The sequence below is a fragment of the Aphelocoma coerulescens genome (genome assembly GCF_041296385.1).
Source record: "Aphelocoma coerulescens isolate FSJ_1873_10779 chromosome W unlocalized genomic scaffold, UR_Acoe_1.0 ChrW_unloc_scaf_1, whole genome shotgun sequence".
In the NCBI taxonomy this organism is placed as follows: Eukaryota; Metazoa; Chordata; class Aves; order Passeriformes; family Corvidae; genus Aphelocoma; species Aphelocoma coerulescens.
In genome coordinates, this window is record NW_027184080.1 from 11,095,062 (window position 1) to 11,121,940 (window position 26,879).

The 26,879-nt window shown below is 45.9% G+C and overlaps 1 protein-coding gene across 11 annotated transcripts in view; it reads left to right on the plus strand.

Annotated features, from left to right (window-relative positions):
* The window catches only part of LOC138102789 (5'-AMP-activated protein kinase catalytic subunit alpha-1-like), a 124,191-nt gene that overhangs the window by 26,970 nt on the left and 70,342 nt on the right, over positions 1-26,879 (plus strand). For 4 of the 11 annotated variants that reach the window (XM_069000554.1, XM_069000556.1, XM_069000555.1 and 1 more), the window contains exons 1-2: positions 1,161-5,473; positions 5,728-5,879. The exons of 1 other annotated variant lie outside the window; for it this stretch is intronic. In XM_069000554.1, the coding sequence (XP_068856655.1) occupies positions 5,750-5,879 (130 nt within the window). In that variant the 5' untranslated portion in view covers positions 1,161-5,473; positions 5,728-5,749. Of the gene's footprint in view, positions 1-1,160; positions 5,474-5,727; positions 5,880-6,863; positions 6,950-26,879 lie in introns of those variants that run through there. 6 more of the 11 variants (XM_069000546.1, XM_069000548.1, XM_069000545.1 and 3 more) reach the window with 4 other exon arrangements.

Below are 26,879 nucleotides of genomic sequence, written 5' to 3' on the forward strand. Positions count from 1 at the left end.
CGATACGAATGGGTGTCATTTCTATTCTGCCTGCCTCTCCTTTGGTATACGAGACCTTGTCTTTATCTTCTATGGTTAGTTTGTGTAAGCTCACTACAAGCTGTGACTCCTGAACAATCAAGCTTACCTCCAAAGCCACTATCAAATCTCTTCCTAATAAATTGTAGTCTGCCTCTTCAATCAACAAAACATTCCCTAGGCATGTCCTGGTTTCAGATTCGAACTCTACATTTTTAATAACCGGGACATTAAAGGATTCCTCTTTTGCTCTGACCACCGTCGGGGTATCTTTGCTTGTTGTACATCCACTCGGCAGTCGCTGAACGGTGGTTAGTTCAGCTCCTGAGTCCACCAAAAAAATTAGTTCCTGCTTTAGGGGTCCAACTTTTAATTTTATCAAGGGCTTCCTGGACTCTAAATTGAGAAGCTTCTGACTGCCCTAGACCTTCTGAAAGATTTTCTCATCTTTCATCCTTCTCCCATGAATCAACCCCTTTTTCTTCTTGTGTGCTAAATATTCCAGTGTGCATAGTCCCCCCATCAACTAAAGCATACCCTGACATTCTTTTTCTTTGTACACATCTGGAAAAACCTTCTACATATATTATTTCTTTCTGAAAGGGCTTGTTCATCGAGATCTGCTCGAACTTTGGTGTTTTGCTTCTCCTTTAAGAGAAACGGCAGAAGCGATCGTTGCCAGGGGAACGGTGCAGGCGAGGGAGGGGGGGTAGGAGGTGGGAATCCTCTCCGGGGCTGATTCCTCCAGGAGTGGGGGGGATAAGCGGGAAGTGCCGCTGGAACTGGCCAGGGGACAAGCTCTTCTGACGGATACCAGAGCCTGGCGTGGACCCTCTGCACGGGTCCACAGCAGCCACGGTAGCAGGACTCCGGGCTGCCGGCGGGCCCAGCGCAGCCCGCGGGGCCGCAGCCGGGTTCAATGGAGCTGTGTCAGAAAACGCAGCGGGGGCAGGGGCCGGCGGAACGGCCGCGGACATCGGGACTGGAGCCGGGACTGGGGCCACCACCGGGGCCGGAGCAGAAGCACGGGGGGGCGGGGCCCAAAGCGGCGGGCTGGGCTGCTGCGGAGCGGATACCCGGGCTAGGGACGGGCGGGACACCGAAAGGGGATGCTGGTCTGCCGCCGGACACGCCAGACCTGCAAGGGCTGGAGGGGGTGGCGGGAACACCGGGGCTACCGGCGGAGCCTCCGCCGCTGGGACAAGCGGTGGAGCCGCGGGCGGTGCCGTGAGAGCTGGGACAGGCGGGACCTCGGGCTCCAGGACCGGCGGTGCAGCTGCGAGTGGCGCAACAGGAGCTTGGGCTTGGGGGTGCAATGCTTCCAGGGGGCCCCAACCCCTCTCTTTTTTTTTTTTTTTTTGTTTTGTTTTGTTTTGTTTTGTTTTGTTTTCCTTTTTCTCCTTTCCTTGGGTTTATTTCTCCTTTCGGGACAGTCCCCCCAATGTTCTAGTATCCAGCCTAGGGACTATCTCTCGGGATTTTAGGTATCCCTTGTTCCTTCCCACCCCCTGATTTTTCTTGGGGTTTTCTTGGGATTTTACTCTTTTTCTGTTCCATCTTCAAGAAAAAAAATAAGTAAAAAAATTACTTCGCTAGCGTATCTTACCTGGATTTTGTGGAGAGTCCTCTAAATTCCCGAATTCAGTACCTTTTCGAATTTGTATTTAATTTGTTACCGGTATAGTAGCCCTCGCAGAGGACCGCCCTGGAGGTTTTCCTCCGGTAACTGCTCTCAAAGTTCTGACTTTTACCTGGACTAAATATATCCGAGACTAGGGGGCTTACCAATCCTTGAACTCGATAAAGGACGTACCCTTCCCCCTAGTCGTCCGCGATCGATCCCCCGAATTTCTCGATTTATTCAGGCTTGACGTGTGGAAAAGAATTAGGGTTTGTTTTTTTTTTTTACCCCATGTCTTTCACTTCCCCCGTGACCGACCTCTTCCCTTGCGGGAGAGAGGAACTGTGATCTTGGGGTCCGCACTCGCTTCGTGAAAATATCACGTCTCACACACACGTTCGACCGCCCTCACTCAACCTCGCAATACTTACGGTCTGTTTTCCTGCGTGGATTCTTCGTGCACGTAGATTTTTATGAGTGAATTACCCTGCCGTGGCTCCGGGGATCCCACCCTGGGTCCCCCCCGAGTTCCCTGAGAGCTCATTTTGTTTCCTTTTCTCGATCGAGGTGCCACTATAAAGTAGCTTCTTCGGTACAATTGGTCCGCGGGATCCCCTGTCCGGCCAGGCCGCTAAAAAAATTAGCGGGGCACCTCCTGGGCAAAAAAGGGGTCCGCGATACCCCAAATCGTATGACGTCGGGGTCACCATTTGAAGTAAAGAAATTAAGCCAAATTAAATTTAATAAAGAAATAGATTTTATTCCGCGACCGAAAGATCGATCACACAGAAAGCCATGATCGAGAAAAGCAGCTCCGAGTCCCGGGTCAGAGCTGGGTGAACACGCATAGATCTGATCTCTATCGCACCAGACCTCCCAAGTTCACAAATGCTGCTTCGGCTGGTTCCTTATACAGTTTTTGGGCAGAGTCCAAATTAATTCTATTCTTCTCGTATTCATGAAGTTTTCTTGTCTCGGAGTTGGGCTGCACAAAGCCTTTCCTGGGTCTGATGAATTGTCCATCCTGGGTGATGAGTGGGCCATTTCTGGTGATGGAAGGGCCATCTCTGATGATGGATGGGCCGTCTCTGGTTCCTGGAACAGTTATTTTTAGTTCCCGGAATATCTGATTCCTTATCAGATGAGATGTAGATATCAGAGTGTGGTGATCAAGTCGTCCTGGTGCAAATGTCCCGGTGATAAGATCCAACCCCACCTAGGTGGAATCCTCACTTATTGTGAGAGAACTTTTAGTGTTGTGAAATTTTTCTCTCAGCCAGGCTGGTGGAGGGATTTTGAAACTCTGTCTCTACATGGTCTGATTACATTCCAGTTTTATAAATAATAGCACGAATTACATACTTTATTTATAACAAAGCTGTTAAATTAAAAATACATTTTGTACATATTGCACATCTATGTATTCACAGGGCTCAGGAGTGAATCTAAAATGTGTTTTTTGATTATATGCTGAGAAACAAATGTAAGAGGAAGTAATCATAAATGTCTTTTTGTTACTCTCAGAGTGAGAATAACCCCTCAGAGCATCTTAAAATAGGTCAGCAAGGCACTAAGGGCTTTTTGAACAATGGTACAGTTGGATGGGAGGTGTTCTGACTATGGGTGGGAATGAAAGCCTTTGCTTTGCAAAGTCTTATATGATGTTCTTTGTGTAACATGGGACTTTTGTTTTGAGCAGCCTGTGTTGCATTAAGAGTAAGAAATTTGGCAGAAAATAACTCCCCTTGTGTTCTAGCTGGTCAAAGAGATCAGAGGGGCTGGGTGCAGCTGGGCTTAATTTCTGATTAGAACCAATTTGGTTCTATAGGTCTGGTCCTGTTCAATAGGAACTTCCACGAGCACAGATTTATAAATAGTGCAGTTTACCAGTCTGATGCTATAGGTCTGGTTGCATTCAATAAGAACCTTGTGATCGATCACAGATCCACAAATAGTGTGGTTTATTGAAGCAACACAAATACAGATTTGAAATAATAATATTGTGTTAACCTGAGTAATAATAATAATTGTACACAAAATCTTATCAAGGAAGTGCCCCTGCTTGGGAAGAGGGAGGGGAGAGGAGAGTAGCCCATTGACTGTCCCCAAAGTCTTTTTGGGTTTTCCTCACTAAGTGAAATTTCTACCCTCCTTATACACAGCCCTATCTTATCTTCCTACTATGTAACGTATAGCATGATCTAAACTGAGAGTTGAGTAGTATTGTCATATATATGGTACCATGTACTTAATTAAGCTTATTAGCATATGCAGGGATGTGAATTTTAATATTTTAATGACCCTTAACCAGGCAAAAGTTACTTTTTTGGCCATGGTGTCAAGTTCCAGTCATATGACTTTTTTCTGTCCTGTGCTGTTTGTTGGAGCCAAAACAGGAGCATCCTATCTCCACAGGATCTTCTTCAGCCAATTCATCCTTTCTTGATGTAAGCTATGCAGATCTCCATCCACAAAGACAACATAGAGGGAATGCAGTGTGGGCTGTAGATAGTAAGTCTTAGCCCTTGCCTGGATTCTTGGTCATCATCCCACAGCCTGTTATGCTGACCCACAAACATGATATAATACTGAAAAGGCAAGTGCTTAGCTATTTGCTGCTGCTGTCTGTTAGCTCTTCAGCCTGAATTATATTATGCTGTACCACACTGCTGAAAAATGAGCATTTATATAATATACAACATATCAAGGTACTAGTGATTGAAACTTGCAATGGCTTGCAGTCACTGAAAACTTAAAAACTTCATTTCAGGGGGAGTTTTACCTATACCAAGAATGAATTTTAGTAACAGACTTTGACACCTGGAGCATTTTCATCTCCTTTAAAATTCTTCGTGAGGGGCAGGAGATCAGTTCTTTTGGGTTATGTTAAACCTATTCAAAAGAGCTTAGGTAGCTCACTATTACATGTCAGTCATTTTTGGACTAAAAGCTTTACTAGATATAGATTCTGAAGTGCTTCAGTTCTTTGTAGTGTTTTCTTAAATGTTGAAAGTTTGACTGCCTCGATGATTTTTCAGTATATAAATGATCTTTTGTTGAGATCTTGTTATAATAATCTTAATTTTTTTCATACCATATTTCTTATTAAATATTTAATATTTTTTCTTCCATAGTAATGAACAGATGGGTTTAAATTTTTGTCCCATTAGGTTAGGGGGATGCTTTAATATATAAAGACTTTTTAGGGATCAGAATTTGTTTTCCAACTTTCTGTTAAATTCATGACTGTAACAAGTAATACTGAACGTTCTCTGAATCATATTTAAGACTATTACTAAAAAAAAAAAAAAAAAGGGGGTTTTAACCATATGCAACACATTGCATTATTAGTGCCTGATACCCTGTCTGCATGTGGGTGTTCAGCTGCCACCCCAGCAAGAGCTGCTGCATGCTCACCACAGGCAGGCCTTGCAGTATGCAGCAGCACATTGCACGGCACCCCCTGGCTGTGACAATGCAGACAGCCTAGCAATCTCATTGTGCTATCACAATTTCTCAATTAAGAGTATGCCTATGTTCGACACATCTCCTCACTTTAGCATCAGGAAGGACAACCCCTACAGTGGGGAGCGCTTAGCCCTAGCTTTCTGCTGCCTGCGGGCACAGGCCTCGCGGGCGACTGCGGTGCTAGCCAGCAACACGAGGGAACTTAAGCTTCCAGGCGGTGCCACTTCTGACGCCAGTGGGCCCAGGCCAGCTCCTCGCACCGCGCCAGCGCTGAGGGGAGCCGTCACCGCCGCTGAGAAGCGCCCTGCGCCCGCCTTCCCTCCCGGTCCCGAAATCTGTGCGACTCTCCAGTATTTCCCAGGGAAGGTAGCGTAAAAACACCCCGGGCCCCTCACTCCGCCCCACAGTCTTTGGGGGCTGTTCCTCCTATCCTGGCGCCTTGCCCTGCCGGCAAGGCCCACCTGCAGAAGCCTCACTCCTCAGGGTGCCACTGAGCCGACCCAGCCCTCCCCCACCGTAGAGCAAGGGTTTGTCCCCGGGGAGGGCAGGAAAGTGATAAGTGCTGAGTTCACTTCCAGATTGGGTTGATGAGTGTTATTTGTTTGCTCCTCCCCCGCTAGTACTGCGGCACGGGCGCGCTCTATGAGCAGGCTCGGCCCTAGGCTCAAGATGGCGGCGGCGGATAAACAGAAGCACGAGCACGGACGGGTGAAGATTGGGCACTATATCCTGGGCGACACGCTCGGCGTCGGTACCTTCGGCAAAGTCAAGGGTGAGTGGCAGGGAGTGGGGCTCTCGCCTGCTCCACGGAGTGGCACGGCCCAGTCGGGCTGCAGGGGGTGGTGCGCTGGGCGGATATGTTGGGCTGAGCAACGTAGTCTCCGTTGCCGGCTGAGGGACACGGCCGCCTACGGTCGCCTCACGGTGGCCAGTCCTCTGGGGCTGGAGTCAGGTGACCCTTGAGGCCTGACCGGGGCTGTGGAGTGTTTTGGGGCTGGGCTGCTGCCTTAAGTTCGGGCTTGGTCCCGCTCTGTTTCCTGCTCAGAGTGTTGGGGGTGGGTCTGAGTTTCGTCGGGGGCGGTGCCCGGCCGTATCTGCCGGGTGGGTTACCGGGATGTGGCCGCCCTAGCACCGGGGGCCGACGGGGGTGGTGGGAAAAGGGTTGGGGAGAGTGATGTAGTGCTGACGTGTTTTCGGGGCAACCGCGAGAAGGCGTTTCACGGGCTGTTAACTGGAGCCTCGCCCCCAGATGCGGTGGCTACAGGGTGGTGGCCAGGGGCTACATTCTGAATGACGTCGACTGGGTGTGGTGGTGTGGAAATAGCGTCTGATATGCTGTGAACGTCTTTCAGGAAAGGGGAGTTGTATTAGCTAACTTCTCAGGGGTAGGGAATTCTAATGGGAAGTAATCGCAGGAAGAGCAACATTTTTCTCTTCTGTATGTACGGAAATAATTCTTGGAAACTACTTATGCTGCATTTATATAAAACATAATCAGATATGTAATGAAAGTAGGCAGTCAATTTTTGAGCTGTCTGTATGTTTTGCTGCACAAATATTAATACTTGATGCCCTTTTAAGGAAGACAAGCTATTTCACTCTACAAGGGGAGAAATAAGCATAAAAATATGGTCCTGAGATTATTGGATTAACTAGCAACACATCTGACACAGACCTGGAAAGACTGCTAAAAACGGTTGACCAGTAGTTATCAAAGGGGGTTTTTTCAGCTCAGACTTAAACATTTTTTTCCTAGTAGGGGTGCAGATGCCATGCAGTAAGCTTGAAGCCTTGTAGAAATAAAATAGAAATTAAATTTTCCCTCGATGCCATTCACTACAGGTAAAAAACCTCTGCATTATCTTAAACTGTTCCTGTTGTGTTGTTTGTGAGAATTGTTGAAATATTGGGCTATGCAGATTGAAAACATTGTTTTGCAGATGAGTTAGACTAGATTCAGGTTGTATTCTTAAAATAAGCTGGTGGGTTTTTTTATGGTTAACCTAATGGATTGCATGTACCTGGTATAACCAGTAAAAAACCTGTTGTATTTAATGTGTTAGCTGTCTTTTACCGTGATATCTTTTTTTCAGTGTAGATGTTTCTATTGTATGTTCTTTGCACAAGCTCTTTCAACTATTGGCATGTTCTGAAGAAATTATTGATGTTTCAACAGTGTTATCATGTTTCATTTCAAATTTGCCTCGTTTTAGTTTAAATTAAAATCTCAGAAGTAGCATTAGATTAGGGGCATCTCTTTGTATGATTGAAAACAGTGGGCGATGAACAGTGATGTCATGGACAGCGTTCTGCATAATAGCAGAACCAAATTCTACCCGGAAGTTGCTTGTTAACTTCTGGCATGCTATAGAAAATAGGGATATATTTGACTCTAAGACTATCTAGGAAAGCAGTGGAAGAATATCTTGAGACTAAAGCCCGTTGACTCCTGGTTTTTTTCAAGGCTGGCTTATAAAGTGACACCACCACCCTCAGCCACTGGAGAGCACTGTGTGAGCCAGCACAGACAGGACACAGGAACAACCACAAAATCACAGCTGAAATCCAAAGTGTATTTATTTTCATTATCTCACCAACTGGGAGATCCCCAAAGCAGCATCTGGGCAGAGGCACACAAGCAGGGGTGAAGGCACCACAGAGCTCAGTTCAGGCTGGAGGATCAATGAACCTGTTGTTTTTGAGGTAAAGAAATTCAGCCAAATTAAATTTAATAAAGAAATAGATTTTATTCCACAACCGAAAGATCGGTCACACAGAAAGCCACGATCGAGAAAAGCAGCTCTGAGCCTGGGGTCGGAGCTGGGTGAACACGCATAGATCTGATCTCTATCGCACCAGACCTCCCAAGTTCACCTTTGGCTGGTCCCTTCTTATACAGTTTTTGGGTAGAGTCCGAATTAATTCTATTCTTATCGTAATTTTAGCATATTCATGAAGTTTTCTTGTCTTGGAGTTGGGCTGCACAAAGCCTTTCCTGGGTCTGATGAATTGTCCATCCTGGGTGATGAGTGGGCCATTTCTGGTGATGGAAGGGCCATCTCTGATGATGGATGGGCCGTCTCTGGTTCCTGGAACAGTTATTTTTAGTTCCCGGAATGTCTGATTCCTTATCAGATGAGATGTAGATATCAGAGTGTGGTGATCAAGTCATCCTGGTGCAAATGTCCCGGTGATAAGATCCAACCCCACCTAGGTGGAATCCTCACTTATTGTGAGAGAACTTCTTTTAGTGTTGTGAAATTTTTCTCTCAGCCAGGCTGGTGGAGGGATTTTGAAACTGTCTCTACATGGTCTGATTACATTCCAGTTTTATAAATAATAGCACGAATTACATACTTTATTTATAACATTTTCACCTGTTTATCAAGTGTAGTTAACCACTGTGCTTTGGTCTTTCCCCACAGCAGGGCAGGAATCTCGAGCATGTTTGGTAGGGTGCCTCTAAATCTATCACAGGCCTATTTTATCTAAACACAGATGCTCTACTTGTCAAACACACAAGGCTAAATAACAATTAACATGATATATGTATTTTTCTACTCTCCAACTGCAGGTCATTCAAGTGTGTTTGCAATCCTCATCACCAATCTTCTTTTATTTTCCCACATTTCACTCTCTCACTCAAGGGACAATTTCCAATGGGGCTGGCAAAGCTGGAGATGACCATTTGGGCTTGTGGGATGTAGGCCAGGGTAATTTACAAGGGCACATAATAAACACAGAAAAAGGAATAAACCTATTCCTACAATGATAGAATCATAGAATGGCCTGGGTTGGAAGGGACCTTAAAGATCATCTAGTTCCAGCCCCCTTGCTGTGAACAGAGACATGTTTCACTAGACCAGGTTGCTCCGAGCCCCATCCAACTTGGCCTTGAACACTTCCAGGGATGGGCATCCACAGCTTCTCTGGGCCCCCCATGCCACTGTCTCACCAGCCTCACAGTAAAGATTTTTTTCCCAATATCCTAATATTTCCTAATCTAAACCTACTCTCAGTTTGAAGCCACTCCCCCTTGTTCTGTCACTACATGCCCTTGTAAAAAGTCCCTCTCTATCTTTCTTGCAGGTTCCCTTTCGATTCTGGAAGGCTGCAATTAGGTCACCCCGAAGCCTTCTCTTTTCCAGGCTGAACAATCCCAATTCTCTCAGCCTCTCCTCATAGGAGAGGTGCTCCGTCCATCTAATCATCTTGGTGGCCTCCTCTGGACTTGCTCCAACAGGTCCATGTCCTTCCTGTGCTGGGGACCCCAGAGCTGGACGCAGCTCTGCAGGTGGGATCTCACCAGAGAGGGGCAGATTCCCCCCCCGCCCGTTGCCCATGCTGCTTTGGATGCAACCCAGGACACAGGAGGTTTCTGGGTTTGCAAGTGCACATGGCCGAGGCATGTCCAGCCTCTCATCCAACAGCACCCCCAAGTCCTTCTTGTAGAAACTGATGGTGATGAGGGTGAGGGTTCGGTCGGGCCCGGCCGGAGATGGACGGATGGACGGAGACGAGAGATCTCTATAAGCAGGTCTTTGGAGCATGCAGTTTATTGCAAAGGGCGTGGGTACAGGGGCACTGCTTAGAGCTGCCAGCTGCAGCTCCAAGCAGGCCCAAGGTGTAGGAGAGAGAGAGATGAATCAAGAGCAAGAGGCTAAGAGAGTAAAGAGCAAGAGAGACGAATTAAGAGGGCTACTAGCGTAAGAGAGATGAATTAAGAGCTAAGAGCAAGAGCAAGAGAGTTACTAAGAGAGCGAGGTCCTTGTTACAATACAGTAAATCATCTTCTGTAGTGAATATTCTAATTCTCACTAGCCAATCTAATACAAGGTACAAATCCTATAGCATTTACATACAGCCTATAAGAGTTATTACATTACCATAGAGTGTTACATTTTAACTTCTAAAAACTACTCCTTGGACCCCTTCTGCTGAGCTAGTAGGGTCTGCTCTGACCCTTGGACCTGTCTGCAAGCAGAGGGTATTGTTCAATCAAGAGGGGATTACCTTCAGCCGGCCATGCCATTGTTTTCTAGTTGTTCAGTAACTAAGACTTTATATCTCAAAGGTGGCCTTCATTTCGATGTCGCTTATAGTTTTCATATTCCCAAAATCTTTTGTTAGGCAATCATATTTATAAGGCTTTCCTGTTTCATCTTCCCCAACACTTCTCAGCAGAGCTGCTCTCGATCTGTTCATCCCCCAGCCTCAATTGATCCTTGGGGTTTCCCCAACCCAGGTGCAGCACCAGCACTTGGTCTTGTTAAGCCTCATGAGATTCCCATGGGCCACTTCTCAAGCTTGTTCTGGTCCCTCTGGATGGCACCCTGTCCTTCAGGTGTGTTTCTGTACCACTCAGCTTGGTGTCATTTGCAAACTTGTTGAGGCTGCACTCAATCCCTTTGTGTCATTAATGAAGATATTAAATAACACTGGTTCCAATATGGACCCCTTGGGGACACCACTTATCACTGATGTCCATCAGGACTCTGAGCCATTGACCACTACCCTCTGGATGCAACCGTCCAACCACTTTCTTATCCATCTAACAGTCCATTCATCGAATCAATCTCTCTCCAATTTTGAGAGAAGGATACTGTGAGGGACCATGTCAAAGGCTTTACAGAAGTCCAGATAAATGTCATCTGCAATCCTTCCCTTGTCCACTGTTGTAGTCACACCATCAGAGAAGGCCACTAGGTTGGTCACAATAATGCTTTTAATCAGGTGTCCCACTCATCCTGCCAGGGGATTAAACCACTCAGCTAGCTAAGGCACCACCAGTAGATTGTTTCATTTGATGCATTAAGTCCTGGAGACATTGAATGTTGTCCTCTACGCTGACTGATTCATGAGTTACATTGAAGTGACACATGCCTTCAAAATTGGAGAAGTGTTTATGGTGTCAAAGAAGGAGACAGTCCACCACCAGCTGATTTTGTAATGTTCCTTGGCGTACAGCTGTTACCTACTTGGAAAGAATAACAATGAGGAATATGGATATCAAGAGCACTTGCATAGTATAATTCTGTAATACAACTACTGGGATTAGCATGATAATAAAATATGTTTTCAAGAGATCTGCAGCTGTTAATCCTCCCTCAATACAAAAGGCAGACAAGTTAGTTACAGTAGAGGCCAACCAAATCCAAGTATTTACATGTTAATCTCAAGTACATATATCCAGGACAAGTGCTTGTAGTACAAGACTACAAAGCATGATGAGCCAACCTGTGATAAGGGAGTAAAACAGGAATGTAATTTCCATCCAGTAATACATATGCCATTACTCCAGCTCCTTCAGCTACTATTGCTCTGAGTTTGATAACCTGATATGGGGTAATTGCCCACACATATTGAAGAGCTTCAATTTGATGTTGGGTTTGTGACACCAATAACACAGTTCAAATACTGTCTCCTCTAGATAAGGCACAGTTATTCTCAAGAACTTGAGAATCCGATATCAAGAGGATGTAAAATAAGAGAAGTTGGGGTACAGAACCATATAGTATTCTGAGGGGTTATTCTATGAATCTTCATGTCTAGGCTAATAGTTTGCAGTCCCTCCATGCAGTCTACTGGTGTAAACAGTCCCCTTTGTCCTCTAGGTAATAATTTGGGAGAGATACCATCTGGAAGAAATTCAGTCTTTGCCATGTTTGTATGATCATAGGCTGTTTGATTATGAATACTCCAACTGTTTAACAAGAAAGCTTGCTTTAGTAAGATGTGAACACCACTGTTGTAAAGTTTTACTACTGGTTAGCTTTTTAAAATTGTTTCTTCAACATTCCATTTGTTCTTTCAAGCATTCTTTGCATTTGGTGAAGCAGTCCATACTGAAGAATGAGTTGTTCTAGTGCTTTAATTCTGTTATGTTGATTAGCATATTTGGTGGGTTTAGCAAAAAATTGTCCTGATGCTGTATCCACAGCAGAGAATACATATCACCACCCTCTTGATAGGGGCAGGGAGCGAGTGTAATTGACCTGCCATGTATTCAAGGCCCACTGACCCTATTTTATCTTTGCCCATGGCCTATATAATGTCCTTAAATGTAGCTGAGTACAAACAGTACAATTACATGCACATGGTTATAAATGTGTAATGGCAATGGAACAGAAAGCATTAGCAAGATCTATTGCCGCCTTCCAGGGTTGTAAATTTTTGCTCGTTTTTTTTTTCTGAGGGTAACCATGTCTGGCAGTGTAACTGCAAGGGGGGGGGTGACTTTATTCAATTCTCTATAATCTACAGTCATTCTCCAAGTGCCAAATAGGATTGTTAAAAGCAGTCATGGTTTCCTTAACAATTCCCACTTGTTGAAATGCCTGAATGGTTGGAGTACTTTTCTCTTTTCCCAAGTGTCTTGGGGTGACTTTATGATGTGTATCCCATATCACAGCCCTATGCCCAGAAATTAATTTTTGTGCCTTTCTATGCTTTTAAACTGAGCCTGAGAGGGGGAAGGAAAAAACTGAGCAAAACTTTTTCAAAGCAGTTTGCAGCTTGCTCAAGGTCACACAGAGATAGCGATTTTTTTTTTTCCCAGCTGCAGCAGGGGAGCGAGGAAGCACCCAGCTTGCTGCTGTCCGGTCAGCTTTTGGCCAGTTTCAGCTTCTTTTTCTCCGATGGGAGACTGAGAGTTGAACTTTATTTTTCCCTTCCCTGGAATTTCGGATTTTCTCCCTTTTCTGCTGGACTGCTTCAATATTAGAACACATCAGGAGGACTTTGCACTGAGTGCAGAGGGCCTGGCCCTGGGCCAAGCCCCAGCTCTGAGGAGACCAAAGGGAGGATTCCAACACTTTCCCAGGTTTCTTTTCTCCACAGTGAAAGATTTTATTATTTAGCATTATTTTCCTTTTCCCGTGTGTTTGTTAAATAAATAGTTTTCATCTCTTTCGCTTTCTTTCGAGGAAAATTTATTTTTTCCTGAACCTGGTGGGGGAGGGGTGGTTCTGATCTGCCTTCTCTCAGAGGATATATTTCTACATTTGGCCAAACCAGCACACCAAGGAATATGATATTGTTTTGCAGTTACAACCTTGGCAGGCACAGGCAGCACAACAGGATCCCACTTTGCCAATCCGCCCAAGACTCTTATAAATTCCAGTTGCGAAGTCCTGAAGCCAAAGCGACTGTTTAAAGTTTCAACTGTTTTTCCTGCCAACGTATCAATACCCACAATAGATTTTTTTTTTACTGGGGCAGTTAACACAGTTGTGGTAAATGGAATGGCTTTTCCTATTGTTAAGGTAACCATAGCTCAGAGGGCCGGGGTTAGATTCCCCTAAATCCACAGATCTGTGATGCAGCTTCTTTATTAGTAGTATCATTATGTAATACAGTAACATCAGCTACAGTATTCACCAGAGCTAACACATGTAAAATCTCCCCAGACCACCACTTTATAGTTAAAGGAACACTGGGGCATTGGTTCCCCCTCACAGTAAGAGACTACAGTGGTGGCAATTTTGGGGGACCTGCCAAACCTTAATTTCTGCCATTTGGGCATTTTCCAGGTAGTGCTTTGCCTTGAGATGGCAGTTGGGGGTGGGGCTGGTGTGATTGGCTTTTTTGCATAGGTACTAACTTTTGCTGTTGGTGGAACATTTCTGATGTCATAATCCCATTTATTTCTTGGCTTGGTGGGGGTACCTTTTTATGAACAGGTTTCTCTGACTCAAAGACAGGTTTGTTGCTTTCTATGCAAATTAGTTCTCAAATGCAGTCTGTTTTTTCAGACCTTTCTGGAAATGGGTTGGAGGCTTTAGGGGTCTTGGGTGGTCTTGGTCCCTCCCTACAGTCCATGCCCACTACTCAGCCTCATTTCTGTGCTTGCGATGTGCTGTGTTGTGCTTATCTCCAGGAACTACAAGAATGTTTGTCTTGGAATAGTGCTGCCCTACCTCTGCATGGCCCCTTCTCCAGCTACATCCTGTTCCTTTCCACAGATTACCAACAGTCCTTGGTTGGCTCCACCACCATCTGGCTATTGGTGTTTGAGACATACACATTAACCCCTTATCTTCTGGGATTCTACACCTTGTCTGGATTGAAACCTGTAATCACTGCACAAGACATGACTGTTATCAGAATCCTCCCAGGCACAGCAGAGTAAGGGGATGAGCAGCACAGCACTACAGCAGCAATTAAAGCAAAAAGTGGTCACTAACAAGCACTAGACTAATAGGCAAGTGAACCCCACGGTGCCGGTGCCGACTTCGGGCGGGGGAAGACATGCAGACAATCAATGTGATTGGTAAAGCAAGCTTCGTTTATTAGCAATACAGAGGCACTTATATAGCATTGAAAGTATACATGCTTATCAGTTCTTGAATTAGTTTAAACTTACAAAGGCGCATTCTTACTTCTACATAATTGGGTTAGATAAAAGACTACATTTGGCAAGCTTTATGTTTTGTCTTGAGAGATCAAAGTTTTTCCTCCCTTCTCATGGTCAGCACATCTTTATCAGAACAGCACTGTACCTCCTAAAAACTCCCTTTTTGTTCCCAGGCCTGTTTCTCACGCAGGCATTTCTCATGGAGGCTTTTTCTCATGCAGGCCTTTGCTTGCAGGCCTTTGCTTTGTACAGTTCTGTTATTGATTTGTTCCCTTTATCAATAATCCATGTCCCCGATCCTCTAACTATTCTGCAACACCACGGCAAGCACAGGAGCCTGCCCGTTATAAGCTAAACTGCAATAACAGCTACAAATTCGATCTAGCACATCCCCAACAAACCTGTTGTTATCTCAAACCCCTCGTGCCCTACATTGGATGTCAAAAAAGGACTGTTGTGGTGGAGCTACTGTTATAATTTTAACATGTTCTCGAATGTCACTCCTTTTAATTTCATCAAATAAAATTAGCTTGAAGGGCTAATAATCTGCCTTACTGAGACACTTAAACCCCAAACTTGCCAGTTTTATTATTGCTCTATTGCCATAATACCCCTCTGTCTACCTTACTTGGTTTAAGTTCGGTTTTCTTTTAGGCTGCCTTGTAGTTACTGATTGTGTGAAGAGTACACACATACATGTATGAACATCACTTTTTAAGAGTAGTGGGAGAAATCACCTTGTGGTAAAATGCAGCATTGTTCTGCATACTGACTTGCCTGCCATAAGTGGTCTGGGAATTTATTTAGGAACTGAAAGCAAGTGTTAGTGTTCATGGACTAATGCTCTGTTTCTGTAAACAAATTGTTTGTGTTATCTTGTCCCCAGATAATGTGCTATGTTGTTTTCTTCTTGCTCTAGCTGTACTTCATAAAAAGGGAATATTTTATCTGTGATGCACTAGTTCTCTTCTTGAGCACACATTCAATTTAATACCATATCTGTGATTGTTTTCCTGTAATCTTCAGCATCTTCCTTTACTGGTGATTGATATGGTTTCATCAATTAACAATAAAAGGATAAACTAACAATTTAAAATTTTTTTTACTTAGTTAGGATTTTTCTTGAGAGCTCATGTAATGTAGCATATGGCTTCTTGAAAGTGGGTCTTTAGTTTTTAACAGTGGTGGCAGCCCCAAAGGATGAGTTGGAAAACCAGTGCTTAATAATTCTTAAAGGGCTCCTGCTGTCAAGATAGCTGTCAGTTGAATTCACTCTGCTATTTACCCTTTTACCCTCCCACATAACTGGGAAAACATCACATCAGTACCAGTTTAGCTGTTCATCTGGCTGTACTAGCCTGAGTTTACTACTGACATGCTTAACTCATTTGACTGTGCCTCAGATGGGCAGTCATGGAGAAGAAAGCTGTTTCTAGCCAATAACCAGGCAATGCTAAAACACCATAGAAGTAAAAAGCTGTGGCATAAAAGATTACTGAACCAAAATCAGTTATGTGTTAAAAAAAAAAAGCTGATGATTCCTGCTGCAGGCAAATACAAACTTACAGATTTTTTTTTTTTTTTAATAGTGTTGGGGTTTTAGTTTAGTCCTAGTTTTTTTTCTGTTAAAGGAATTTTTCCCATATGCATGTTGCTAGGAGATAAATGGCCGTACTTAAGAGAAGATGGCCGTCCTTAAGAAAGACAAAAGGGCCTGTCCAGTCTTTTGTTTTCACCTGGGTGTGAGTTCAGTTCGCTCTCAGCGTCTGGAGAGAGAAGCTGCAGAGAAGGCTGCTGGTTCCCGTTTTCGGCGTCTTTCTTTCTGCTGGAAACAACGCCGGGATCCCAAAGCTGCTTTCCCTGCCCTGCTGGAGGCTGGGCTGTGGCCGCCCTGCCCCGCTGCTGCTTCGAGCCTTCGCTGCGTTGTAGCCGTGCTCACCCTGCCTGCCTGGAGCCCCAGGGGGTTCCCTTTTTGGATTCATCTCGTCTGCCACCCGGGATTTGTGTTTGTGTCTGCCGCTTCAGCCTGCCGTTCCAGCCTGCTGTTTCCAAGAGTCCAGGATCGGCTGCCCAGGGGTTTGTGAAGCTCCTTTGTTCCATCCTTCCCAGGATCCCAGGGCACCAGAGCCGCGTGCTCCCCGAGCTCGCTCCGGAGTGCCCCCTGCAGCCGCGGGGGAACCATCGCACCTGCCCTGCTCACCGGGAGCCGCCAGCGATCCCTGCCGGCTGCGAGTGGAACTGCACCCGAGGGGAAATAGCCTGACAGCCGAGAAGGCTGGGACTGGGTTTGTGTTTGCTGTTACTGTCATAGTTGTTGTTTTGTGTGACTGGTTATATATCTATATATATATATAGTACAGGACTGTTATTCCTATTTCCCACATCTTTGCCTAAAGGCCCTTGATTTCAAAATTATAATAACTCAGAGGGAAAGGGGTTATATCTGCCACTTCAAGGGAGGCTTCTGCCTTCCTTAGCAGACACCTGTCTTTCAAAACCGAGACAAATAGTTAGACTTTCAGTGATTTGTACTGGGAAAATGAGGATACAAATTAACTTTGTAAATATTCAGTATTTGTTTGAGGCTGTAGGTTCAAACCCCTGGTTTGTATTGTCTGAAAAACTGGTGTAAATTGGTGTCTTGGGGTGACTTTATGATGTGTATCCCATTTCACTGCCCTATGCCCAGAAATTAACTTTGTGCCTTTCTATGTATGCCTTTAAACTGAGCCTGAGAGGGGGAAGGAAAAAACTGAGCAAAACTTTTTTAAAGCAGTTTGCAGCTTGTTCACAGTCACACAGAGATAGCGTGTTTTTTTTTTTTTTTTTTTTTCTAGCTGTGGCAGGGGAGGGAGGAAGCACCCGGCTTGCTGTTTTCTAGTCAGCTTTTGGCCAATGGTTCAGCTTCTTTTTCTCCAGAGAGACTGAGAGTTGAATTCTTTTTTTCCTTCCCTGGAATTTCGGATTTTCTCCCTTTTCTGCTGGACTGCTTCAATATTAGAACACATCAGGAGGACTTTGCACCGAGTGCAGAGGGCCTGGCCCTGGGCCAAGCCCCAGCTCTGAGGAGACCAAAGGGAGGATTCCAACACTTTCCCAGGTTTCTTTTCTCCACAGTGAGAGATTTTATTATTTAGCATTATTTTCCTTTTCCCATATGTTTGGTAAATAAATAGTTTTATCTCCTTCGCTTTCTTTCGAGGAAAATTTATTTTCCCCAACCTGGTGGGGGAGGGGTGGTTGTGCCTTCCCTCAGAGGATATATTTCTAAATTTGGCCAAACCGGAACAAATTTAATGGAGCCCAAGGTGGGGCGCGAAGGAAAGTGAAAAAACCTGTAGTAATTACATTTTGGCTTGAATTTACTTATTCTGTGTTGGGGTAAAGTAGTCACCATGTTGGTTGAGTTCATAATGTCTCTCTGGCTCGATGTACTCATGTCTTTCTGGTCCTTAGGCTTCATTGAGGTGCTAGTGCTTTTTTGGTCCCTAGGCTTGTTTGCCTATCAACAACTTGCTCCAATCTTGTCCTTGATATGTAAATTTTACAGAGAAGGGAGACGAATCAGGATTTCTATTTTCCTGTGCTCAGTGATAATGATTTATAAGAAGTTGACAGAGGTACAGGCAGCTGTTCGAAGTGTGTATGATAAGTGGTTTCTCCGTCCTAACCCCAGTCCTAGCTTCAGTAGCCTGTTTTGGGAATTTATTAGTAATTGCACCCAGATTGTTAGAAGAGGAGGAGACGGGGTTTCCCTTCCCTTTAAATTTGATAGGTTATCTTTTGAGAATGTTCAGTATCCCCTGGATGTTAAAGAGACCACCTTCCTGGTATTTCTGGTATTTTATCTGGTAAGCTCCCTCTATGTGGTTCGCAGCTTGTCTAGAATAAGAGCTCAGATTTCCAGGGTGACTGATGAGACACCTGACCCAGAGGTGGAAAATCCTGAGTGGTGTGGGGAATGGGAGGATATGGGCCAAATCCTGAAGAAATTCTCTGACCCAATGGTTTGGGATTTTCTCCCCTGAACAAATTCAGAAACCAGCTGAGGTGGTGAAATATCTGAAAGAGAAATACAATGACAATTCTAATGAGAACAAGCTCCTTGCAATATGTTGGGCCTTGGCATATGCCTATTGCACACTGCAGCAGGTAAAGGTAGAGGGCCAGGAAGATAAATCAGCAAAGCCTGCAGACACCCCAGTCACTCAGGCTGCAGGTAAACCAGACAGCAAGCCCAAACCAGATGGAGAGTCTAAGCCATTTGTGTGACTCCTGTCACAAGGAAAAAACACACCACCAAAACTGATCGCCCAGTGAAAGATGATGATGATGCAGGAGAAGGAACCTCAAAGCCATCAACTGACTCAGGCACAGAAACCGTTACTGTGTCATTGTCTGTAAAGGACCTTCACAGCATTAGAAACGACTACACCCAATGGTCTGATGAATCCATAATAAGTTGGATGGTCCGTATTTGGGATGCTGCAGGTGATGATGTGATGCTGGACGGTGCTGAAGTGAGGCATTTGGGATCCCTGTCACGTGATCCAGTTATCGACCAAGCGATGATAAGGGAGGCTGATTCTGCCAGTGTCTGGAGACGGGTTTTGACAGGTGTGATTGAAAGATATATGTGCGTAGATGAGCTCTACATGCAGCAAACCCAGTGGAAGACTATAGAACAAGGGATCCAGCACCTGAGAGAACTAGGGGTGGTAGAGGTTGTCTTCACAAATGACGCAGGATTGAGGAGTCCAGACCGGGCCTGAGTTAATCCATTCATGTGCTGAAAACTCATACAACTTGGGCTACAAGAATATGCTTCTGCATTAGCAATAATGAAACCGAACTACACTGCGAATGAGACTGTGAAGGATATGACAGTGAAGCTCTGAGCATATGCAGATTCTGCGCGTGGCCCAACACATGCAAAAATCGCAGCTGTGGAAACACGTATGCAGAAAATGGAAGATAAGATGGAGAAGAGTCTTCAGGAGATTAAAGAGTGCTTTATCCAAATCTCAACAGTACAGATCAGAGATTCTGATACCAAATGCGGACGTTCCCCAGAGAGAGGGAACATCCCACAAAGTGAGCTGTGGAAAGAAATTCCTGTGTGACAGTGGGGAAGACGTGAAGAGGTGGGGTGGACAGCCCACTTCTGCTCTGGCAGCACGAGTGTGTGAATTGAAGGAGCGCAAGTTTCAGAAAGGAAGTTCTACCAAAAAGGAAGTAGCTCCAGTTGCCTGTAGCCAAACTGCCAGAAATGATGGAAAAGACGATGACATGTCCGATTCCCATGAAGGAACCTCTAAGATGCAGGCCCAGGGAAAGAAGAATAACCAGGCATAGAGGGGCCCTGCCTCTAGCCAGGTAGAGGCCAGGGAAAGCGGTGTTGTTTGGACTGTGTGGATTCGTTGGCCTGGTACATCAGAACCACAAAAATATGATGCCTTGGTTGACACTGGTGCGCAGTGTACAATAATTCCATCGCAGCATGTGGGGGTAGAATCTGTTTCTATTTCTGGTGTAACAGGTAGATCACAATATTTGACCTTGGTGGAAGCTGAGGTGAGCCTGACTAGAAATGAGTGCAAGAAATATCTCATTATGACTGGTCCCGAGGCCCCGTGCATTTTGGGCATAGACTTCCTCCGGAATGGGTATTTCAGAGACCCAAAGGGACTCAAGTGGGCTTTTGGAATAGCTGCTGTGGAGACAGAGGGCAATAAGCAATTGAACACTTTGCCTGGGCTATCAGAGAACCCATCTGCAGTCGGCATTCTGAAGGTGGAAGAACGAAGAGTACCAATTGTTACCTCGACAGTGCATCGCCGACAGTATCGGACAACTTGAGATGCTGTGATTCCCATCCACAAGATGATCCGTGAGCTAGAGAGCCAAGGGGTGGTCAGCAAGACCCACTCACCCTTCAATAGTCCCATTTGGCCTGTGCGCAAATCAGAAGGAGAATGGAGATTGACTGTGGACTATCGTGCCTTGAATGAAGTGACTCCACCATTGAGCGCTGCTGTGCCGGACATGTTGGAGCTCCAGTATGAGCTGGAGTCCAAAGCAGCTGTTCCGGTTTGGCCAAATTTAGAAATATATCCTCTGAGAGAAGGTACAACCACCCCTCCCCCACCAGGTTGGGGAAAAATAAATTTTCCTCTAAGGAAAGTAAAGGAGATAAAACTATTTATTTAACAAACACACGGGAAAAGGATAATAATGCTGAATACTAAAATCTCTCCCTGTGGAGAAAAAACCTGGGAAAGTGTTAGAATCTTCCCTTTGGTCCCCTCGGAGCTGGGGCTTGCCCAGGGCCAGGCCCTCTGTGCCCAGGGGAAAGTCCTCCCAATGTGCTCTGATGTTAAAGCAATCAAGCAGTCCAGTAGAAAAGGGAGAACATCTGAAAATTCCAGGGAAGGAAAAAATTCAACTCTCTGTCTCTCTCCGGAGAAAAAGCAGCTGAACCCCTGACCCAAAAAAAAAACTGTCCTGGGAGCAGCCAGCCGGGTGCTTCCTCCCTCCCCTGCCGCAGCTGAAATAAAAAGTCCCTATCTCTATGTGACCTTGAACAAGCTGCAAACTGCTTTGAGAAAGTTTTGCTCAGTCTTTTCTTCTCCCTCTTAGGCTCCGTTTAAAGGCATAGAAAGGCACAAGAATTAATTTCTGGGCATATGGCAGCGATATGGGATATTCATCATAAAGTCACCCTAGACATTCCACCACTTATCCCATATTGTTGGCTCAATGCCCAAACTAATATATTCTAATTCTACACACACACATTAATACATATATATATATACACACAGCTCTGTGTGAACAGTGACAGTGACACTCAGCAAGCAGTGGTACACAGGCATTTCACATTACAGATGATTTTCACCCAACAATCAGATCTCCCTGTCGTACACAATATGTGTTTCCATCTTTCTGCATTACCCACCATGTGCAACCAGGTCCCTGAGCAAAGACAACCCCACAGATGGGTTTGTCTGTACTTGAGGCAGAATTCATCCACACAGTCTTTCCTAACAGACCTCTGACATGCACTACTGGGACCTTATCTCCATCTGTTGTATGCAGGGATTCAGACTGGGCTGGACCAGCTCTATTGGTGGAACCTCGGGTGTTAACTAACCAGGTGGCCTTTGCTAGATGCTGTTCCCAATTTTTGAAAGTTCCCCCAACTAATGCCATCAAGGTGATTTTCAACATTCCATTGCACCGTTCCACTTTGCCTGCAGCTGGTTGGTGCATGGTAAGGGATGTGGTACACCCACTCGATGCCATGTTCTCTAGCCCAGGTGTTAATAAGGCTATTCTTAAAATGAGTCCCATTGTCAGATTCAATTCTCTCAGGGGTACCATGCCTCCAAAGGACTTGCTTATCAAGGCCCAGGATGGTGTTACGGGCAGTCGCGTAAGGCACAGGGTAGGTCTCCAGCCATCCAGTGGTGGCTTCTACCATTGTGAGCACATAGTGCTTGCCTTGGCGCGTTTGAGGCAGTGTGATATAATGAATCTGCCAGGCCTCCCCATACTTGTATTTGGACCACTGCCTACCATGCCACAGCGGCTTTACCCTCTTGGCCTGCTTGATCGCAGCACGTCTCACAGTAATGGATAACCTGGGAGATACTGTCCATGGTCAGATCCACCCCTTGGTCTCGTGCTCACCTATAGGTGGCATCTCTGCCTTGATGACCTGAGGCATCATGGGCCCATCGAGCTAGGAACAATTCTCCCTTCTGTTTCCAGTCGAAGTCTATCTGTGACACTTCTATCTTTGCAGCCTGATCTCCCTGCCTGTTGTTTTGGGGTTCCTCATTAGCCCTATTCTTGGGGACATGGGCATCTACATGGCGGACTCTCACGGGTAGCTTTCTTACTTGGGCAGCAATGTTTTTCCACTCTTCAGCAGCCCAGATTGGTTTTCCCCTATGCTGCCAATTAGCTTTTTCCCACTTTTCTAGCCATCCCCACAGAGCATTGGCTACCATTCATGAATCAGCGTAGCGGTAGAGCTTTGGCCACTTCTCTCTTTCAGCAATGTCCGGGGCCAGTTGAAGAGCTTTGAGTTCAGCGAGTTAGCTTGATCCACCTTCTCCTTCAGAAGCTTCTACAACCCATCGTGGGGGACTCCATACAGCTGCTTTCCACTTTCGTTTCATCCCTACGATGCGACAAGAACCGTTGGTGAAAAGAGCGTAGCATGTGTCTTCTGATGATAGTTGCTTGTATGGTGGAGCTTCTTCAGCACGTGTCACTTGTTCTTGTTCCTCTTTATCAGTGAGACCAAAGTTTTCACCTTCAGGCCAGTTTGTGATTATTTCCAAAATCCCAGGCCAATTCAGTTTCCCGATACAGGCGCGCTGTGTAATGAGAGCAGTCCATTTGCTCCATGTAGTATTGGTGGCATGGTGGGTAGAGAGGACCTTTGCCTTGAACATCCACCCCAGCACCGGTAGTTGGGGTGCCAGGAGGAGTTGTGCTTCAATGCTCATTACCTCTGAGGCAGCTTGTATTCCTTCATAGGCTGCCAGGATTTCCTTCTCTGTTGGGGTGTAGTTGGCTTCAGACCCTCTGAAGCTTCAGCTTCAAAATCCCTGTGGTCAGCCTTGAATCGCACCAGGCACCTTCTGCGAAAGGCTCCAGGAGAGACCATGGCTTCCCGCTGCAGAGTAGAGCACGTTCTACATTTTGGGTTCTTTCCTGACTGGGCCAAGGGCTACAGCATAAGCGATTTCCTGCTTGATCTGGGAAAAGGCTTTTTGCTGTTCAGGGCCCCAATGGAAATCGTTCTTCTTGTGGGTAACAAGGTAAAGAGGACTCACAATCTGGCTGTACTCAGGAATATGCATTCTCCAAAAACCTATGGCACCTAGGAAAGCTTGTGTTTCCTTCTTGTTGCTTGGTGGAGACATTGCTGTGATCTTATTGACAACCTCAGTGGGAATCTTATGCCGTCCATCTTGCCATTTCACTCCCAGGAACTGGATCTCTCAAGCAGGTCCCTTGACTTTGCTCTTCTTGATGGCGAAACCAGCTTCCAGGAAAACCCCGATAACTTTCTTTCCTTTCTCAAATACCTCTGATGCCGTGTTCCCCCACACAATGAAGTCATAAATTTACTGCAGATGTTCTGGAGCCTCACCCTTTTCTAGTGCAGTCTGGATCAGTCCATGGCAGATGGTGGGACTGTGCTTCCACCCCTGGGGCAGTCGGTTCCAGGTGTACTGCACACCCCTCCAGGTGAAAGCAAACTGAGGCCTGCACTCTGCTGCTAGAGGAATGGACAAAAATGCATTAGCAATGTCAATAGTGGCATGCCACTTCGTTGCTTTGGGCTCCAGCTCGTCCTGGAGCTCCAACATGTCCGGCACAGCAACGCTCAATGGTGGAGTCACTTCATTCAAGGCATGATAGTCCACAGTCAGTCTACATTGTCCTTCCGATTTGCGCACAGGCCAAATGGGACTATTGAAGGGTGAGTGGGTCTTGCTGACCACCCCTTGGCTCTCCAGCTCACGGATCATCTTGTGGATGGGAATCACAGCATCTCGAGTTGTCCGATACTGTCGGCGATGCACTGTCAAGGTAACAATTGGTACTCTTTGTTCTTCCACCTTCAGAATGCCGACTGCAGATGGGTTCTCTGATAGCCCAGGCAAAGTGTTCAATTGCTTATTGCCCTCTGTCTCCACAGCAGCTATTCCAAAAGCCCACTTGAGTCCCTTTGGGTCTCTGAAATACCCATTCCGGAGGAAGTCTATGCCCAAAATGCACGGGGCCTCGGGACCAGTCATAATGAGATATTTCTTGCACTCATTTCTAGTCAGGCTCACCTCAGCTTCCACCAAGGTCAAATATTGTGATCTACCTGTTACACCAGAAATAGAAACAGATTCTACCCCCACATGCTGCGATGGAATTATTGTACACTGCGCACCAGTGTCAACCAAGGCATCATATTTTTGTGGTTCTGATGTACCAGGCCAACGAATTCACACAGTCCAAACAACACCGCTTTCCCTGGCCTCTACCTGGCTAGAGGCAGGGCCCCTCTATGCCTGGTTATTCTTCTTTCCCTGGGCCTGCATCTTAGAGGTTCCATCATGGGAATCGGACATGTCATCGTCTTTTCCATCATTTCTGGCAGTTTGGCTACAGGCAACTGGAGCTACTTCCTTTTTGGTAGAACTTCTTTTCTGAAACTTGCGCTCCTTCAATTCACACACTCGTGCTGCCAGAGCAGAAGTGGGTTGTCCACCCCACCTCTTCACGTCTTCCCCACTCTCACACAGGAATTTCTTTCCACAGCTCACTTCGTGGGATGTTCCTTCTCTCTGGGGAATGTCCGCAGAGAAGGCACTCTTTAATTTCCTTTTGATTTTTCTTTATTTCATCTTCCATTTTCTGCGTATGTGTTTCCACAGCTGCAATTCTTGCATGTGTTGGGCCATGCGCAGAGTGTGCATATGCTCAGAACTTCCCTGCCATATCCTTCACAGTCTCATTCGCAGCGTAGTTGGGTTTCATTATTGCTAAAGCAGAAGCGTATTCTTGTGGCCCAAGTTGTATGAGTTTTTGCCACATATATGGAATAACTTTGGCCCGGTCTGGACTCCTCAATCCTGGGTCATTTGTGAGGACAACCTCTACCACCCCTAGTTCTCTCCAGCGTTGGATCCCTTGTTCTGTGGTCTTCCACGGGGTTTGCTGCATGCAAAGATCATCTCTGCGCATATATCTTTCGCCCACGCCTGTCAAGGCCCATCCCCAGCCACTGGCAGAGTCAGCCTCCCTTATCATCACTTGCTTGATCACTGGGTCATGTGACAGGGATCCCAAATGCCTCGCTTCAGCCCCATCCAGCATCACCTCATTGCCTGCAGCATCCCAAATACGGACCATCCAACTTATTATGGATTCATCAGACCATCGGGATTAATCCTTTCTTAGGCTGCGAAGGTCCTTTATGGACATGGACTCAGTAATGGTTTCTGTGCCTGAGTCAGTTGGTGGTTTTAAGGTTCCTTCCCATGCATCTTTCAGTGCACGGTCAATTTTGGTTGTGTGTTTTTTTCTCGTGACAGGAGCCACTGTCAGTGGCTTAGACTCTGTAGCAGGTTGGGTTTGTAATCGGGCAGAAACACCTATTTCGTGTAGTGGTTTGGTCCAAAATACTCATTACTGTTTATCTTCTGTTAAATAAGAATTAGGAGAAATGCAAAGCAGGCACCGAACTTGAAAGAGTATAAAGAAGTTTATTAACAGACCTAAAAGAGGGGGAAAAAAATTATACCATACCTTCAGAACTCTCCTCCTCCCCCCACCTTCTTCCCTTCTCCCACTGACAATGTAAATAAAACCAACCCTTAAGATGTTCAGTCTGTTTACCACTTCCATAATAACCTTGTTCAGTCCATTTAGAAAGAGAAGTCTCTTCTTGCTCGTGCTATGAACACATTATCACAACGTGACAGCTGCCCACTTCCAAATATTGTTCAGTCCATTTAGGAAGAGGAGTCTCTCTGCTCGCGATGTGAGTCCCTTCCCCTGACTTGCAGCTTTTCCCACAACTGCTTTCAAGGGTCCACTCTTGAAAGTTTTTGGGGTAGAATTTTAAGGTTGGCCATTCAGAAACAAAAACAGAGGCCCTTCTCCTTCCCTGGGAGCAAAGGGTCTTCCTCATCTTCATCGTTAGGATTATCTTTGGGAGCATCTCTAGGAACTGAGGTTTTCTCCTTTCCCATTTGGAGCCAAAATCCTCATTGGTTCCATCTCTCCCTGTCCAAACGTCTCATGAAATTACAGCTGCGTCAGCATTTGCCTATCTCAGCGCAGGTGCTTTTGCTTGCGAGTTGAACACTCCACCCTCCATATCTTCATGAAATTACAACGGGATACTCTGATATATCATAGCTTCACAACAGAATTACAGCTTTGAGCATCTCCTCTTTCTCTTCCCTCAGATTTTCGGCTCTTCACAGCAATAAAAGGGTTAATCTCACCTCGGCCTTGCAGCTATGTGGCTTATCTCGTTTGCTGAAATCTTGGCCACAGTGTGGGGGGGGGGGGGGGGTTTCCGAGCCGCTCTGGCTGCCGACAGCCCTGCTGGGGGGGGTCATCCTGGAGCCATGGCCCAGCCCGGACTGGCCCGAGCGGGGGCTGGGCCCGCCGGTCCCCCCTCAGGCCCCACAGTCACCCTTCCCAGCGCCAGAAACAAGAGAGCTTGGGGGGGATTTTGTCTATTCTTAAGTGTGGATCACAGAGGCGGTCACAACTTTAAGTGGCTTAAAGAATTGTCCATATTCAAACTGGCCAGCTGATAGGTTCGATCAGGTCCCAGGGGAAGCTGTAAGTACCCCTTATCAAGGACATCCCTTCCGGGACATTGCT